Below are 19,725 nucleotides of genomic sequence, written 5' to 3'. Positions count from 1 at the left end.
GGGAAAGATAATAAATCATTTTTCCTATTCAAACTTTGGTTTTTTGCCTGATAAGAACTAAAAAAATGAAGAGGAAGTATTTTTCTGAACTAAACATTGAGGGGAAAGTATTGTCAGGTGACCATGCATAATAGATGCAGGTGGTGTGACTCTAAAGAATTATGGTGTCTATCTGCCATGCTGCTATCAGCCAGGTAATTTTTGAAGGTAGCTTGATGTAGCCAGTAAGGTCTTGGTCAGAAGTAAGTTAATAGAGCAGCTCAGACTAAAATAACAAGAACATTTCATAGGCAGTTTCTACCAGACAAATCCTCGATAAACCTAATTAGAGGCTCTGAAGACCTCTTCCTGCATTGATAGAAATACTTCTAAGTGAAATGGCCCGGTAAGTCAGTCTTTCCTCCCAAGGATAACACCTTTTCTTTATCACTGCTCTTCTTCCTGAGAAGACAGTATAAGCTCCATCTTTCAGTTAGCCTTGTATTCCTATAATGTTAGGGGAGAAAACAGATTGATCTCTCAATCCTCTCTCACAAAAAGGTCTTTCATATGAGGGCTGCAAACAAGCAGTGAAGAGAATTGGCGGCTCATCTTCCTGGTGAAGAAATTTTTCATCATACTATGGGAAAATTTATGCTCCATGGTGAGGTGGAAATGGTTTTGCCAATGGATATACAGGAATCATTGTGTCAGCTGCCTGAACGTTGAGATGCCACTTCACTTTGAATTTAAGGCTTTTCTCTGATAAGAACTGTCCAAGTAGCGTGTTCTCCATATAAATTTTTTAACATGGTTTCTCCTAATCATGCTTCTAAAGCATTGGTTAGAGGTGTAATTTTTCACAGAGTCTGGAGAACAGACAACAGTGTGATCTCGTTGGAATGGAGTTTTTGTCCCTGAGATGAGAGAGAGTGCTTTGGTAAGACTGATGTTCAGCTAACAGAAACAGTGACAAAGACTTTTGTTTAACAGTTCCCAGAAAATACAACCTGTAGACCAGCAATACTGGTGAGCATGACTGTGTGTTAGCTCGGTATTCCCCATACAAAGTATTTTCTAAAGGAATTAAGGCTCTTCCTTCATTTTGTGTATGTTGCTCTGTCAGGTGAGTTGTCTTTAGTCCAAGACTATAGCCAGAGACTCCATGTCTGCCTCCCATATATGGCATGCAGTGATTTTATCTGAGCTTTTTGTAATAAAAGTCCACGGAAGGCCTCCAGGCTTGGTCTATAAATTTCTGAATAATCCCATAAGGATTGCCTAGAAGGCATAGTTTAGAAATGGAAAAACGCTGATTGAAGCTTTGTTGCTAACCAGATGTCTTCATGAACAAAATTTGCAAATGCTCATATGTCACATACTGTAGAGTTATGAAACTGTCCATTTGTTCAGATTTTTGTTGGTGTGAGACTTGGACTAGAAGTCAAGTTCAGTTCCTGAAGTGTCCTAAGACAGTTCTATATAGCTAAAGTGCTTAAATGCTTAAATGATTAAAACATCTCCTAATTTATTTTTTTCTTTTGAGGTATCTTAGAGCAAGTAGTGCTGCCAGGTAGCTGTGCTGCATTTCCTTGTCTTACTGCTCTTCCTCTGTCTCTAGCTGATCACATATCACCAGTGGTGGGTGCCCACTACCTGAGTCCCCTCTGGCAGGAAATTGGACACTGGGGTACATCCTAAGGATTTGCATCTCTGAGTGAGGAACCTGTTTACCTTCGTGGAGAAAAAGTTTGCTGCTGCTTGGAATTGCCCCTCTGGGTGCAAAGGAAGAGAATCCTCTTCTCTTAGCATTTTTTCTTCTTAAGTGTAATATTTTAGAAGTGCTCTGTTTAGGGAGCTGCCTTCCTAAGCTATGTTTGAGAAGAGGCCCTGCAGTGGCCTCTCCATTGGGTATCTAACAGAAATCACCCCTGCCTCCCAAGATGCTCTATCATAAGTAAATTTATCCTTTGTGTCAATTTGAGGAAGACCTACTTTTTATTTCTGACTTGAAAAGTACAAATAGAAGTGTTTTGTGCTGTCATATGAGTTTTCCACCTGAAGATCTGCAGGTGACAAGACTTTCTAAAGCAGACAGTCACACCCATTTTACAAAGGCTAAACTGAAGCACAGGCAGATTCACATTTTAACATGGGAGAAACATAGAGCCAAGGCATCCAGGCTCCCAACCCGTTACTTGTGCCTGGATTGTATCAACTGTAGTCTGGGGTCAAGCTCTGTACAGATACTGTATTGATAGTATCATGCTTTGGTTGACATTACCGTATAAAATGCTGACAATTAAATTGATTAAGAACCCCTGGGTGGATCTTTTTGGTGCGAAATAACGTTTGACCAGTTCAAGCATCCTAACATAGAGAATCTGCATTCAGTAATCATCAGCACAGTAATACCGTGTTGCCAGTAATAACCTTCCTGTGTTCTTTCTTTAAAGTCAAACAAAGAAAAAATCAGAGTCAGCATCTGTTAAAGGCACTCCTAAATATGTGGATGTTTTGGATGCACTTCAGCCATTAAACTTGACACGTAGCTCTGACTTTCATCTGTCTTTTACAATTTCACACCTTTTGCTTTCACTGAATATTCCTTTGCTGATACATTCATAATTACCCAGCAAAAGCTAAAAGAGCAACGACAGAGTACGGTGACCAGGAAATAACATAGAACAAGATGACAATCAGTGCAATTTTAGCCATCTTCCACTCATTTTTCATCTTCTGATATTGTTTCTGGAACTCTTTATTTCCGTGTTTGCATCCAAATGTCTGAATAGACCTAGGGGAAATAAACATACAACAGCAAAAAAAGGATGTAGGGAATTGAGGAAATAGCTTCATAAAATTACTCTTATGCTAGTTTATGCTAAAAGTCAGGCACTTTTAATGTATGTTAATGTATGTATGTGACCAGTCCTTCACATTTCAATGCATTCTTGTTGCAGTAATCAATGGCAAAATTCACATGTGCTTCAACAAAATAGTCCTGTACCAGAAGGATTTCCACATAAAACAGGTATTCAAGCCAATTGAATAACACTATATTAAATATAGTTAGGGAAGTCTTTGCTTTCCTAGGTCCAGTTTTGGTACCTTGTTCTCACTCTGTACTTCTGAGCTATGTGACTAGATATGCCGATATCTACAGGACAGGTACCTACAGATTGCAGATGTGTTGGCAAACATTGCCCTTTATTTTCACAACAGGAATTTTTATTTCAGAGTCTGTGATTAAATGTTTTACCTCTTTTTCACCCTTTGTCGAATATGGAATTTGTAGTTCAATTCCATCTATTTTTCTGTGGAACAGTTGTTGATACACTGTTGTTAGGTGCCTCTGCTGTCCCTTTAGTATTTCTTTTCTTTGGTTAACTTTTGTAGTCCTTTCTCATCCTTCAGATTTCTCCTGCTGCTTATACCCTTTTCCGCATCATTAGTCAATATACTGAACAGCTCTGGCTCAAATTCAGGAATGGCCCCTCTAAAGATCATACTTCTTTCCATGCTGACTATTGACAGAATTCTTGTTTGGTTTCCTGTTTCAGTCATGCATACAAATTAAAAGTGAAACACTTCCCAATTTTCTTCTCCTAGTCTTTGTTTTAATAAAAGAAGCAGTCACCTAAACAGTAGGATAAAAACTTAAGACTTACTTGTTGGCCTTCTTGATAGCCTCAAATATAAAGACATAGCTGTATATGATAGCAATCAAAGGAATGAAAAAGACAAAGCAGAAAAGCAGCATCGTGTAGGCACGGACTGATGGTGTGAAAGTCATGTAGTCCCAGGAACAAGAAGTCAGCAGACCCTCGGGAACATATGCACCTAGAAAGAAAGATGGGAGAAGGCATAAGCCATGAAGTCATTCTTATTTCCAGTGCAGAAGTTAGAGAGAGATACTCAGAATAACGCAGGATTTAGTCCTATTCTCTTAGCGGGGAAAAGAGTTCAAAAGGATACACAATTCTTCATTTAAAGCACTTCTTTGTATTTTCTTTTATTCTGTTGCCCCACTGTATTTATGTTTAGCAGTCTAATGCTTCAGATTTGAAAACCACATCATTTTGTTTCAGTTCTTTAATATTGTTTAAACTCAACATAGTCAAGGGGCATCTCTCCAGATACTTCAGTGACTCTTGGATCAGACCTGTCTTGTTTTTAAATATCTCCATTTCCTGTCAAATTGCTGTCTTCTCAAGTATTGAAATGAAACTGATTGCTATAGGTACCGCTTTTTTAAGCTTGTGCAGATAAGAGAAATTTACTGTGCAAAGGAGAGAGATTTATTGTGCAGATGAAATTAATTTTGTCATAGAGTATAAGTTATAAAAATATCATGCATACATAATATTCTGCCTGAAATAAAATATCATCTCCTTAAAGAACCTGTGTCAAACTGTTAAGTAAAGGAATTGTCAACAGCAATATCTCTTTACCTTTTAATTTTAATTTTCACTGTTTAGGGTGATATTTCCTGTTGAACTCTTAAAACTATTGCACCACATGTGCTCAGATGCATCTATTTACCGTATGAGAGTTATTCTGTGGATACTATTAGAATCTAATTACAAGATAACAACACCCTTCGAGCAACTATTCTGCTTTCTCCAATTAAGAATCTAGAATCTAAGCCTATATTGTCATTTTGTTGTTCTAACAGCTCCTTGTTCAACTAAAGGCTACGTCTCCCAGTATTGCAGTTTGCCTGCTTAAACGTGCTGCATGTTGATGGGGCACCAGAATGACAGTAACAAGACAGTAACGAAAATCTGCTGAAATTCTCCTCAGTAACTGAGTCGGTTGCTGCATTATTTGGGAAAATCAAACATTGCTATATTCTCACTTCAGCTGAGCTGACACATTCTTTTCTGGAATTAGGGAGCACAATAGTGGACTGGTGTTTTGAATGATGAGTTCATTGTAACTTACTGTCTGAAACTGGTGACTCATAGGAAACAAATTAATGATAATGAGGTGGATTCAAATGAGGAAGAATAAGAGAAACTCTCATTACAAATTGCAAGGATCAAGATGCTGTATGTGTTCCAGTTTGCAGGCATTAAATTAACATTCACAAAAACAAATTAGTTATTACTAAATGCCATCCTTATTGGAAGCCTTAGTAAAGATACCAATGGCTGAATTAAGAATGTGACCAACACGTAGTGCAATTTGCCCATCTGGAATACGGTCAAGACTTACTGAAGATATACTTGCACAAAATACTCAGACTGTATTTCTCTTTTATATGAATAAAGCAATTTAGATTGACACGACTGTCTTATACAGCACCATTGGGAAGGAAAAAAGTTATCAGAAAAAACACAAATATATTTATGTCACTTTTATAGTGTTGAATTTGGCTCAACTGACGTAGGTGTGCAGTAATAGGCAGGTACATCTTTCATAAATCTTGTCCGTGATTTTACCTGCTGTTCTTTATTCAGTAAGTAATCAGCTAAATGTAAGGTTCTGTTGTCATAATATGCTGGATTTTTTTTTCGTTTGATTAGAAGTCTTCAGTTTCAATACTCATTTAATCAGTTTTCTTCAAATTTATTCATTCAAGCCTAATATACAAGCCATTAATTCAACCTTCTTCCTCTGCCTGTAAACAGTCTTTAATCCAATGCTGTGAGGGAAAAAACTTTTATTCCATTTCACTTACTCCATCCAAAGAAGGGCGGGAGGCTCCAAGCCAAAGAGTACAGCCAGACTCCTACCAGGATTATTAGGGCCTTCTTCTTAGACATCACTCCAACAGAAGCCAGAGGTTTTGTGATGACAAAATATCTGTCCAAGGCAATCACCATCAAAGTGATCATAGATGTAATGCCAAAAAGAGCTCCGCAGAAGGCATACAGCTCACAGCCTTTCAATGAAGATGACAGAAGTAGCAGTGAAATTAATCTACCCATGCTTATAATTTCTGGGAGAGTTCAAATCTGTGTTTCTTGTGAACTAATGTCTTCTGGAATTTGTAAAGCAGTGGAACTTCAGTTTCCCTGCAGTTGTAATGCTGTGTCAAAGCTGCTGTCTGTCTTGCTAATTACATTATCTGTGGAGATAAACTTCAAAGATTTTTGTTTGCTTGAATTGCTGGAGACAGTGATACTTAACATATTTTCGCTCATTGAATTCTGATGTTTCTAGTGGGATTATTTCTGCAGTTATTAATATCTTATTTAATTCCAGTTTTACTGCAGCTCCTATAGAAACAGCTGTTTTGCTTAACAGTGATTTCTAGCTACTTTGATATCATGGATCCATTTGTATCTCAAGGTCAGCATAACTGCAGCAAATATGCAGACTAATGAATATATTAATGAGTGATTTTAATTATTCAAGCAACCTAATGATTAAAAGCAGGGGTTTGGTGTTTTTTTAATGTATTTTTTATTATATTTTAACATGTATGCAACTGAACACTTCATGGAACTAAAAAAGAAAAAAAATTTAAAAATGCTTTTAGTCATCAGAGATCAAACTACCAATGGTACTTCTCTGACCTTCTTCTTTGTCAGTACCTGTTCAAGGCAAGGACTAGTCTTCCTCTTGCTGCAGTTATATAGGAAAAATGAAAGCACCTTCATTCTACTTTTTCTTACTGCACAGGAAATGTTCAGTTAATATTTCTGTTGTGAAACCTCACTTTTGCCAGGCTTCATTGCCTCAGGTGCAAGTCCCAGAGCAGGTTATTTAGCAGAGCTTTTAGAAGAGCTGGTGTGTTGGGGGTGGTGCTTCTTTGTCATAGGCCTCTACCAGTAACTAAGTTATGAGATGATGGGGAAGAATGCTGGCAAGAAGACTGGTCCTGTGCCTTACATTGCCAATGTCACCTTTTATCTATCTCATATGTGTAGTTTTCCTCTCCATGATGGGAATGTGTTTATTGCACACAGACAAAAATGTTCAGAGAAACATTTGTGTCAACATTGAAACAACATTGAGAAATATTCTTAATGTTGCAAGTGTACCTGAGTATAAGAGATAGTATTTTAACTGCCACTATGTTAGGAACATACTTAGTGATATCTTAGAAAGGATATATACGAACCTTTCTCACCAAAAATCCAGTGCTTGTGGAGGCTGTTGGTGAAAAAGACTGGAGACTGCGTAATGGACATCAGGAAGTCACTAATAGCTAGATTGATGATGAATATGTTGGCTGGAGTCTGAAGGCTCCTACTCCTACAAAGACCAGAAGGGATGTTGCTAAACACTGCTGCACTGTTAATTACGTTACTCTTTCCTGTGAGCCTTGCAGCTTCACAAATACCCAGACACACTACATAGCAAGCTAAGAGCAGAGTGCTCCTCTTTTCCGTCATGAGAGAACATAAGCAATGCTTAGTTTTAGACCCTTATCCTCCTGTGCACTTTAGAGGATTGTTTTGATAACCGGCTCAGTGATGGGGATAAATCATATTGTTCCTTAAATATTCTGACCCAGTGTACTGCATGTCCATGATTAACAGGAAATTAAAGTTGATGTACTCTATGGATTTGCTGGATCTGGGTCGTGTTAAGCAGGGGGAGGAGCACGTATTTTCCACTGCTGCTAAGATCAACAGCGACTTCCAAATACAGGGATTAAGCAAACTGACTACGTACATCAAGCATGTTGTTTTACATCAGTTCTCTGTATGACACTCATTTCACTGGCGCAGACACTGACTTTAAGAGAGCAGTAGCCAGCCTTCAGAGTATCCTGCCTCTGTTACTCATAATTCTTACAGTGTGTTAAAGGGTACACATAAAAGCTGAACTGAGAGCTCCTCAGTTTGGGGCTTAGTGTAACTTTTTTAGCTCCTTTTGAAAATTTTCAGTCTTAGACACAATTAAAAAATACCAGAATAAACGATGGGTTCTTTGCACTGGTCCACAGTATTTGTTCAGTAGTCTGCAAAGTTACTGAACGCATTTCTGTTTCAGGCAGCTGGCTGTCTTACAGTTTGCCTTTACTTGAGACTGCTTTGTAGTCATCTGATGTGTTCTCTAAACTTCTGATGGACTTGTTACTTTGCTACCAGTATCTCTTTCTGTCTTCGTAGTATCTTCGAATGAAGACAAACTGTGTACTCCAGTGAAACTGCAACTACCATGACTGGATTTCCTGTATGGGACCAGCCAAAGAGCTAGCTCATGTACTTCATCCTCATATATCTGGTCTGCATGCCAACACCTTTTCTGTTCTTAGTGCCGTGTATTTCACACTTAAGTGTTGGTATCTACTCTGAATGCATGTACTGAAACCTACTGATTAATGTACCATGCAAACATAGGCTCAAGACTCTGACTGCTTTTGTCCACACCACGGTTATTTAAGTTATTGAAGTTATTTTAACTGTTCAGTTAACAGTCAGGTTATCATATAATTGCTATTATTTTGGTTTATTACAGTAGCACCTAAAGACCAATCATGAAGCAGAAGCTCACTGGCCTGAACACCATGCCAATGCTTTGCCCCAGTGTGACAAAACAGAAACAGGATGAATGAACAGGAACAGTGAAAATACCACATTTTTGTCAGAGATCCAGCTTCTTTCAGGTAGAAAAGTTGGAATGTGGCTTTAGTTAAAAGGAAATAAGCCAAGTGTTATAAAATGTGAAAACAAGAGACGTGGCCAGTAAGGAACAGAGAAACTGAGTACTAAGAAGCAGGAGGAAGGAAACATCTAAAATAAAGAAGATATGTGGGAGACACAGGTGCAAAATTTCCCATCTGTCCAGTGCAGACACAGTTCAGCCAGCAGAAAAAAATTCACTGGAAGGTTTCTGCTTTGGCTGCTTTCCTATTGCTTGGCATATATGAGTGATTCTTTACAATCTTGCTAAGGCTATGGTTAATGGGAAGAAGTCAGAAGGAAATGGCAGTTTGCCACTTTTTTTTTCTACAGCAGTGTCTCTTGGTGCGTGTTACTATGTCTGAACAGTAGTCTGATAGTATGCCTGTGCTGCATTTGCAGAGCACAGTCAAGGCACTGTTAAAGTTCATTAATTAAAGTATTTAAAAAAAAAGCCAAAAGAACGATACCTGCAGAACGCATAGATGACCAGGAAATTACCCAGAGTTCCTGTGATCCCCACTATAAGAATGACTACTCCAATCGTATAATGGGCATGGTCTGGGACATCCACTGTAGGAAAGGCACCCGGAGCATCTTGCACTGTCATCTTCTGTGGATTAAACAAGAGGTCAGAGGTATAATGTCAGACTGTACTGAATAACATGGCATGTACTTCTCTAGAAAAATAAATGGTCAAGAATGAAAAAAGCAAGCAAAAATGTCAGAATAAGCTAATTTCTTTAACATTATGTTTACTGCCCATCATCTTCACGTGATAAATATGCCATCAGCAGTGCAAATGTCAGAGTGGTTTATATGTTTACTGTTAATTTAGAATTTTGGTGAAGAAAACAATCTAGTCTCTCCCAAAAGGTAGGTAAGGATCAAGGAGAAAAAGAGAGACAGGAAGGGACTCTTCTTATTGTTCCTAACATCAAGTAATGCAGTACTTAACAAGTTTTCTGTAGGTTTCACTTCAAGACAGCTATACTTGTGAAGTGTGATTTCTGTTGTCCTCTGACATCACTGGCTAGACTTCTCTAACTAAGTAGAAATCTTCTATGGAGAAACGTGTTTATTCCTTTAGTAGTATGGCTATTTCATTTCTCCCACTGAATAGCATTGAATTGCAAGCTGCTCTCAAGTCTTGGTCACCAAAAGCCTGACAGCACTGAACACAAGTCTTTTGGAAACTAAATTAAGGATGAGAAAATCTAAACCACAAATCCTTTATATCTTATGCTTAGTTTCCATACCAGTTTCTGTTTTCACTTTGGACTGAATGAAGGTGTTTTGCTCTCAGTGAAGTATGTGATAAAGCTCTAGATGAAAGCATATGTGTTAATCAACTAATAACTCATAGCAAAATTCAGTAGCCAAATCTGAAGATTACAGCATTTTAAATAATAATTTTAAAACATTTTTTTAGTTAAGTATCAGGAGCCACAAACACATTTTAGGCCAAGTGACCCACAGCTAGTAATGAGGCAAACAATAATGCTGCATCCAGGAAGCAGGATGACCTGATAGAAGTTGAAGACGAGAGAACAGCTGTCCAAGCCATCTCTGTTCTGCTGCCTTTTGATATAAGGTCAGGCAAGGAAACTTAAACACTCACCTCTCTGCAACTGCCACTGTCCTGAATGTGTCTTGGCATCAGCTCCCCCCAGCTAATGTAGTCATGAAAAATACCAAGCCCTGTCCTTATTCATCTGCATGGACAGATCCTGTCTGTACTTCATAGCCAGGCTTTTCTCATCACTCTGGAATGGCATGCCATGACCACTGCTTAAGCCTGCAAGCTGCAGCCATGGCATTCCTCAGCTACGGAGCTACGAGAATGACATCAGAGTTGAGAAAAGCCCAGGAAATATCTTGAATTGTTTGTAGCCACCCTACTGTCAACTTGGCTGTGGCCTAGGATCCAGGACAAGGGAATTGCCTGTACCAGGGTACAGGCACCAAACTTAAATAGTGTTATGAGGCTGGATATGTTCTTTCCAATCACAAGTACTGGCAGGTGGTGTGCAGCTGTCGTATGCACTCATTCCTTCCCAGGAAAAGGAAGGTTGCTGGTAGGAGAGAAGGAAAGTGCACAGGGGTAGATATGAAGTTCTCTCTTTTATGCTACAGCTGTATTAGTAGCTGGCATTCACCATTAGAGTGCAACTCAGAAATGCCTTTGGAAGCACTCCAGTTATCAAAGAGAATGGGTATTTTCAGACAACAGTGGCAGACGTTAGTTCTGAATACATCTGTGAGATTAGGCTGAAGTTATTAGACATGGTGTGTATTTAAAACCAATGTGTCAGTAGCGAGAAGTGAACCCCAGGAGTGTCTGGAATTTGGGAAGAAATTGCCTTTGCTTGTGTGCTGAAGATCTGCCTGCAGCAGTCAACAACTGGAGTGCACTCCCTGGGTTTCTACATTAGCAGTACCGAAATGCTGGGCAAATACTCTGATCTCACGGAGCCAAAATGTAGCTCTGGCCATTACTGTAATTGGAACAAAATGTTAAGATTGAAAACAACTGAACTGAAAACACTAACTGAATGACAGTATCATGACATTTATGGTTCAGGTTCCTGCAGCAAAATGTAAGTTGGCACCATATCAACATCAATGGGCATCTTGCCTAGGTAGAAATTGCTGTGCTTAACACACTGCCAGTAAATTAACAAAAAAATCCCATACTAATAGCAAGGGAGAGTCTTGAGATAAAACTGTTTAAAATAAATGGGATCAGGTATTCCTTGGTCTGGTTTTTGGTTTTGGTTTTGGGTGGTTTTTTAAGTTCTCCTTAGCCAGGTGGCTAGAACACTTTTTTTAACTGCTGTTCTATAGCGAGTTAGTGATGATTATTAATGGAATGGAGATTTCTGATGGTTTTCCCTGTAGCTATTCATTTAATCAGAACTGGATCAAGGTAGCAGAAATAGAGCAACTAAAGGAGCTTGTTTTGGCTACAAAGAACAGATTAAAATTGTTTTAATATGAATTAAATTTGTGGAGGACTAAGGAGAAGATAATTTTAAAGATAATATAAATACACAGAGAAATCACAAGAGACAGTAAAAGACTTTGAAATTCCTTATTCAGGAATGAAACATGTTCAGAGTCAATAAAAATGTCAACTGAAAAGATAAAGTAATGTTTATACTGGAGCAGTGATGGGACATAAATAAAACTACAGATATGGGCAAAGAAAAGGTCTGTGGCAAAGAGGGATAAATTCACATTTTAGTAAGGACTTCCTGTAGACCTGGGATTTTTAACACGAGGTCCAACTCTGGCTGTTCTCTAAAAGGAAAAGGTCTGTTATTTGTAAAAGTAATTTCACTGTTTCTATTGGAAATAGAGATCTGATTCAAAGTTTCTTTAGGTCAAAGAAAGATATTAGTTGACAGACAAGGCATTAGATCAGCACTTCAAACTCATCACTGAGTTGCATAGGAACAGTTTTCTTACTAGAAGATTAAAACAGGTGCTTGTGTCAAGTGCAGCTCTAGATATTTGAAGGGAATTGTATGTCAAAAGAAAGGAAGAAGAAACACCAGGGAGGAAAAGATAGTACTTGAGGAAATCAGGTCAGCATGATAATCAAGAAATCAGACAATTCCCAAAGCTTTTCTCTATTCCTTTTTCCAGCAGATCAGTTTTGTTTTGTCACTCTCTTCTGTTGTCACCCCACTGTATGAGTACTTCGTTGGCAGCGGAGAATAAAAATCTCACTGTTGCAAACCCCACTGTAGCAATTGTCCTTTGAGAATACTCTGAACAACTATTCCAGTTGCATTGGTAATACATAGCATTGCTGCTTTGCATGTTTTTCTGTTCAGCCTTCTTTCTATAAACACCTAGTAATGAAGATAAGAAAAATGAAGAGGCAAAGACAGCACTTCATTATTTCTCTTCCAAGTGATAGGACAACAGAGTTTATTTAATGTATCGTGGTTCAAAGCATCACCAAATGCACAAAGAAACTGAACTGGAAGCTAAGAGGTTGGATGTTTTGCAGTCAATGAAGAACAGACTTAAAACTTTCCTGAGTCAAAAAATAAAAGATGCCTGTACCTGAGGCTCTGCATCACTGTGTACCAGTATACCCACAGGCCTACTGTGGTATGGGTGCCTTAGATCAGTATTTGTAGGAAACGGTTCATTAGGAAGAACCAACTTCCTGACAGTCAGTCAATATAAATATTACACCTTTCTCAAGCAAGCAAATAAAATGGTCATGGGAGCTGTGGAGGACATCAAGATCGTTACTGCAATGTTACAAACTTTCTTCACAGGAAGTACTGAGAGTCGGTTGGAGAATGTATCTTCTAGCCAAGAACAGCATTTCAGTCAACCTTAAAAGCAGGTTTTGTGGTATTGTTTGGGTGTATATGAAAACTGACCTTTTGATAGATCTGTACAAGAACTTGTGTTTTTAATCTCTGATAGGCACGTCATTTATTATTTATTTACACTACAGTTTTGCAGAATCAGGTGGATAATTTTGGTGTGGTAAGAGAACTTGGGAAGTGCCACACTGATTCAGACCAGCATTCCTGACAACGCACTAGCTTGCCTTTAGCTGTGACTGAGTGTTTCGCAGAGCTGCAAAACATGCATAATGAACAGTGATGTGGGAATTTGATTTTTGGTATAGAGCCTTAGCAGTTGGTCTGTATCCTTAAACAGGGTTATTATCCCTTAGAAAGGATAATCTTAGTGGAGGACATTTTTATCCTCCATATATAGGTGTAATCCTTTTCTAAATCCTACTCTATCATTTGCCTCAATAGAGTCAGTGGCAAGAAGTTATGAAGTTGCTCTACAGTAGCGTATTTCCTTCCAGCCGGTTTAAGTGTGTCCTTGTGGAAATGCTAGAATAGAGGGAAACAGCTAGGTTTAATGCAGTCTACCTTCTTAAAATGCTCATTTTTCTTCCTAAAGAAATGCTCGCCTACTGCCTACAACAAAACAGCTAAAACAGAACTGACTGTGTTTTCAGTGCCTGCTGCTAAGACTTGGTGCAAGCAGAGAACGGGTAAAAATGATTCAGCTGGAGAGAACATCAGTGTCGGCAAGAACTTCTATTTCACCATGAAGTTTGTTAAGACCCTGCCAGACACTGGTCCAAAAAGAATTAAAAGGATAAAGGAATTTTTCAGTCCAGGACAAAACCATGATTCCCAAGTGATTTGCCCAGGTTAGAAGGAAGTCTAGATCAGCTATAAAACCCAGCAGTATTTGGTGCCTGCATCTATTCTGTCTTGGGAATCTGTTTATTATACACATTTTCCTAAATAGAAGGTTTTCTAAATAATTGTTTCATAAATGATTAAAAAACCACAACAAAACAAACCAGCAAAACCAGCTGACCTCTGAATAACACCTAGTAGAAGACAGACCATTTTTGAAAGTCCAGTCCTTCCTGTCCCTCTCCCATAGCATGATATATTTGTGTTTAAGTGAAAAAAAAGGACAACATGCAATGAATACAGTTCAAAGGTTACTGGTGAAAAAAACTCGTTTTTTCCAAGTAAGTAAAAAATCCTGTCACTTCATTACTGTTCACTTGGAGGCTTTGATGACTGAAGTCCTACTGAAGCTAACAGTGGTGATGGTAGGACCAAGGCCATGCATGTAAATACATGTACTGAATATAAATCATCATTGGTATAGCCCACATGTCACATTCACCCAATAGCAAGAGTATAAAGCAGGGCTTAGTTTAGGGAAAGAAGAAATCCTCATGAGGTTATTTGGGGATTTGAACATATTTCAATGATGGTTCTGACTGGTTCATTGGTTTATTTGTGTGACATTGTTTCAAATGCCAGGAACAGAAAAGACTAGGACAAGGACATTTTTCAGCTACCTCTGCCTGAACATCAGATAGATTGTATCTAATTTGGTGTAAAACAAGACAGGGAAAGGGAAATAGGGACTGCTATGTTGTTGCTTTTATGAATTCATCTAGCTTCAAATTGTAGTCATTGCTTTTGCAGAATGGCTGTTTTAATGGAACAGAGCCCAGTTTCAAAACATCACAAGTGTTGGCAGTCTCACGTTGGCTTTGGCAATGTATCAGGTTTTTTTGTTCTTAATTTTCCTACAAAGACAGGTAATGAAGCCTCTTATTTACACAGCATGACTCATACAACCAATGGTAGTGTTAGGCCTCTTACATTACAACAAATCATATAGTTTAGAAAAATTGTCAGAACAAAAATACTGTTATTTCCTATGGTTTCTAGGTGCAACGTTTGTACTGCCTACCTTCAAGAGGCCTCAGACAACTGATTGCACTCGTTTTTCATCACAGTTCCTTGCTCTGATTTCTGAGCTTGCCTCCATAGGCATTTGGTCTGTGATGACAGGCAGCGCGAAGAGGAGCATAATCCCACCTCAATTACGGTGTCAGCAGGGTGATACCAACTGCTAAGCCCTCTTTCCAGTAGGCAGCAGGGCTTTCTATAATGATGTTTGTGCTGTTGAGCAATTTGGATAGCAGATTTTGTATCCCGTCTCCTGGATTTAATCTCAACCACAAGCAGCACATATTGCTTTCAGTTCTGAAACTCTCCTAAACCAATCTTTGTGTCAAATTAAAATGCAGAAGTTTGAAAATACAGTCCCTTGATCTAGGGAGAGGAAATGGACAGCTAATTATCTCTTTCAGCAGAATAAGGGAAAAATCCATTTTCAATTTTCTGAGGTAAATCAGAACAGCACCTTTTTCCATTTTGCCATGCGCTTTCCAGTCCCTCCTGTTGCTCCCTGCTATGCTCTACTATCCTCTTTCATATGTTACCCATCTAACTTAGCTCGTAAGCACCTTGGCTCAGGATGCTTCTGTTTGCTTTCCTTTAACACACTGCACACATCCAGGTTTCATTAAAAAATACATAAACACACTGCATTTTTAATTATGCAAATAATAAAATATTTACTGCTCCTTCATTATAAATTAGGATCAAACTGAAACACCCAATCCAACATCCTGTATGCATAAAAACTTTTGGAGTGTTTGAAACTTGCACACAGTTTTTAAGTGTCCACTGTATTATATGGGCCATGCCAAAATACCCAGTGTGGCCGTATCAAGATTTTACACTGAATTCCAGATTTTAAAAACTTTAAAAATTAGCTTGGGTCATTTTTTTATTCTTTATTTTTAAACAGACTTTCATATAAAAAACAGGCAAACATAACTCCGTAGTATAATGTAATAGTGTACTAATGGTATACTTAGATACACAGCCAGGAAGAGGACTTGTGAATTCCTTTGGTTTGGGCTTGTAGGCTAGGATGAACAATATTTTTAGTGTGCCCAAAGAAATTCCCTCCTGAAGTCTCATCACAACACATTCTCACCTTCACACTTCTAAGGAAATTATCTTTCTGTTTAGTATTTAACAACTGAGAAAGAGCTTTGATAGAGTTTACATGGGAAAACTTTCTGAGCAGCTCTCTTCAGTAACTGCAAATAACTCTTAATAAACAACTCTTTAACATTTACATAAGCACTCCACTGCACTTACAAACTACTGCAGAAATGACGGGGTTTTCCATCTTGAATAATAACACAAGAGAGCACAGTGTTTGGACTGTTAAACAGCTGTTTAATGCACAAAAATGTGTTTTTTGATAGTTTGCATCATATTTGGTGTACTTTGCCATTAGACATTCCTCCCTGTCTTGAGCCCATGTACCTCTGCTGAAAAACTGCTTCTACAGTCCTTTCTGCAGTAAATAAAGGAATCGAATTATTTTAAAGTTTTCATTACATTGTTCATTATTGCATTTCAGCATTAAATGTGTACACACACGTTAAATGTCCATTTACAATTCTATAAATGCCATCTTTGCCAGCAGAGCTACTTGCTACAGCTTTTAGTGACAGAAAACACTTACCGTTGGGGCTCTAAGAGGCAGGTCCATCAGTGTATAGGTGTTGGATTCCAAGTCATTTCATGCATTGAAGGACTCCACAATTTTGGTGCTGTTGGGGTGTTCAGAGGAACAAGAGATACCTCTCTGAATGGCCTGATTATTGAGGTGAACAAAATCTAAGCAATAACAGAAGAAAGAAAAGCTCTCCTCTGAATTTAAGTCAGCCAGTTTACCTTTCTGTATGTGAAAAGCAGATTGTCAGATTCTCTGGGATCATGTGAGATCCAGTGCAGAGTTTCTCACTAGAGCTTCAGATTGCTTCACTCATCTTCAGCTTAGCAAAGGGCAGCAGCAGCGGCTTCCATTTAAATACAGGAGATGACAGGGTCCGCACATGCCCAGTTTTAAGATTGTTCCATCCAGCTTCACTTTAATGACAGTATAAAACTGATCCTCTCTTAAAAATGCGGTTATCTTTTTGCCTTTGACAGATTTATGTCTGAATTTTAATACTATATCCACATTATCCGTGGATAAAGACAAAGGAGGTAAAAGGTTGACTCCACTATCTGTCTAAAATACTAGACCTTGCTGTTCATTTTCCCTGTATTGGTGAATTAGTTTTTTGCAGTCCGCTTTTAAAGAAGATGTGTGTATACAGTTCTGCTGAAATATTCTGAACTCAAATAGATTCTGATATTTAACAATGTGCTTGTGTGCACTTCTGTCTTGTAGAATTTAGGTCATAGTTATTTGTTGGTCTACTTCTAAAAATAAACAAAAAATAGGGATAAAACACACTGGCATCATCCTTTTCTGCTCATCAGTTTAAAAAACAAAAACAAAAACAAAAAAAACAAAGCAGCACACTAATACCTTAGGCAGAAAACAGCAAATAACTGCTTGTTTCAAGAGTTGTCTGCTTTGTTTTTCGGCTGTGTTTGGTTAGGGTATACATGAGCAGATTCTTATTCACACAGCTCTTCTTTACATTGCCCTATGCACAGTGATATGAATTGCTGTATTCCCAGTTGAAGCCCCATTACTGTGGTAAAGTGAAGTTTAATTGCAATAGAGAATTAAGCGCAGAGTGTGAAAAGGCTGTTCTAGCAGATGCTGCATCCTGAATATCGCAGAAGTTAGGCCTTTTCCACCCAACGCAAGCTATTATCTTAATTGCAGTTGACGATAAAAATAGGTGGTGTGAACTGTTTCTAGAAAGCCTTTTTGAGAAGGTTGTGATAGGAACAGTGGGAACCATATTCCCTCAGCTCTGCGTGGATTTCCCTTCTCACATATCTGTCGTTAAATTAGCACTTGCAGTACCTAACCTTACATCGAGGGAAAAGGGATCACACTTCTTTGCATGAACAGGAGCTGTGCCTCTATATAAAAGGCACTCACCTGTAGTGCTGCAGATTCCCTTTCCTTGATAGTCGTTTAAGGAAGGTAGCATTTACCTTGTGTCACTTGGCCACTGAACATTAACCAAAGGAGACACTGCTTAGACTCTACAAGTTTCCAAACCGTGAGACCTTACAAATAGTCATTAGCAAATCTGTTGTGAAAGGCAGAGAGATTTCAACAAGGATCGCTGCCCTGCAGTGTTAGGTAGACACAGCCAAGCCAGATTTAAACTATCTGCGGCAGAACTGAGCTCAGAGGTGGCTAGTTTTTAACTTTGACAATGTCTGAGATTCTGTGGTCATTTTCTAGGGTGTGCTCTTCCCCTCTTCTCTATATTTGACATCAGACATTCTAATATTAGGACAATGGTGTATGTGGCATTAATGGTACGAACTTCAAAAGCCATTGATGTGAACTCCAAATCCATGACTCCATATTCTTGCATACACAGTGCTTGCAGCACACAGTAGGTATTAGGCAGCAAACAACGATGTTGAACATTTTGAGGGACAGAACCTTTTTGGAAGACAATTATACCTTTTACTACTAAAAAGGCAGGAGATGTCATTACAGAAAGCCACAAGGTGAAACTAAGAAAAGCTTGTACTATCTTCAAATAAAGCTTACTAACGGAGTAGAGCAGAAAGTATGTTTTAATGATTGGAAGGAGAGACAGGAGAGAATGGGATATCTTCCCTTTGTGCGAACTTTATGTTCAAAGAAGTTGTGTACAGTTACGTCTTGCTCTTATCGAACTCGTAAGATGTAAGGTTTGAGACACAGTCTTCAAGAACAGGGATAAATACTAGATCAGAGGTGTTCTTTGACTCGGTATCCTAATTTTTCTTGCTCAAATCCTTTTATTTTTCTGCTTTATGTCTTAGTTTTTCACAATGCCAACACTCAATCTGTTTACATACGGCTTGTACATTAAGTGTTCCCTTTTCCTGGGTCACAGATTATGTTTTTCTTTCGTCTTATTTCCTCTCATGTTAATAACAAGTCAAGGCACTGAAAAAGTTTCATTTCCAGTTAGCCTGGAAGCATTAAATTCTCTAGGATTTTTAGGAGAGCCTGTAATATGTTTGGCAGAGTAATCAAATCATGGAATAAATGCAGTCTTTTCTTTAAGGTAGATCAGACAATATAGAAACTACGTTGCCTTCTTGCTTCATTAGATTTGGCCTTGTTGTACACGCCTTTCCAGATAGATTAATTTGATTAGTTCAGCTTTTGTGAACGCTAAGCACTTGCAAGCTAAGTGAAATTATTTCTGAAAATTGGACCTTAACGCGAAGATTCCTGTCCAGTGGAAATGTCCTCGTATGACTACAGTTGTCTGATCCTCTGTTATAGCCAATTGCTAGAGGCGATTCAGCTGGCCTATTTTACATGTGATGCCTCAGCTTCCATGGGAGGAGAGGAGTCATGTCCTAGAACTGCACAAGGTGTGAAGTATGAGGCATCTCATTCTCTGTACCTAGGACTTGGGAAGTCAGATGAAGACATCTAATAGCAAATCATTCACAAAACTTTTTTCCTCTCAGATCTGCTTCTGGTTTACATGCAGTATTAAACCAGAGAGAACAATTCAAAGTATTTTACTGAGTGATGATTGTTTTTCTTTATAGGTAAGGCTATTTCACTTAAAGTCATCAGAATGCTGGACTTATGGATCTGGAAGGGAATTGGCCCTCTGTCTTTCTCTTGGTTATTCTCCACCAAAAGTGTACCTCTGTTGTACCCCTGGGAAGCTTAATGGAGAAAATGCATCAGTCTGTCACCCCAGGTACTTTCTAAGCCATCCCGCTCACCCTAAAGTTTTCAAATATTTCTGCCACAGTCTTGGATGTGAAACACA

At 38.5% G+C, this 19,725-nt stretch overlaps 1 protein-coding gene across 1 annotated transcript in view; it reads right to left on the bottom strand.

The window, feature by feature from the left end:
• Window positions 1-16,776, bottom strand: part of LOC104547610 (melanopsin-A-like) — a 24,679-nt gene extending 7,903 nt beyond the window's left edge. The window contains exons 1-6 of the mRNA XM_010193388.1: window positions 16,479-16,776; window positions 9,035-9,177; window positions 7,055-7,188; window positions 5,666-5,869; window positions 3,651-3,822; window positions 2,612-2,776 (exon numbers count right to left, since the gene is read on the bottom strand). Coding sequence (XP_010191690.1) covers window positions 2,612-2,776; window positions 3,651-3,822; window positions 5,666-5,869; window positions 7,055-7,188; window positions 9,035-9,177; window positions 16,479-16,505 — 845 coding nt within the window. The 5' untranslated portion in view covers window positions 16,506-16,776. The remainder of the gene's footprint in view (window positions 1-2,611; window positions 2,777-3,650; window positions 3,823-5,665; window positions 5,870-7,054; window positions 7,189-9,034; window positions 9,178-16,478) is intronic.
• Between the last annotated feature and the right edge of the window lie 2,949 nt (window positions 16,777-19,725).

The sequence above is a fragment of the Mesitornis unicolor genome, unplaced genomic scaffold, assembly GCF_000695765.1.
Source record: "Mesitornis unicolor isolate BGI_N332 unplaced genomic scaffold, ASM69576v1 scaffold4011, whole genome shotgun sequence".
Taxonomy (NCBI): Eukaryota; Metazoa; Chordata; class Aves; order Mesitornithiformes; family Mesitornithidae; genus Mesitornis; species Mesitornis unicolor.
This window is presented reverse-complemented; position numbering and strand designations above follow the sequence as displayed.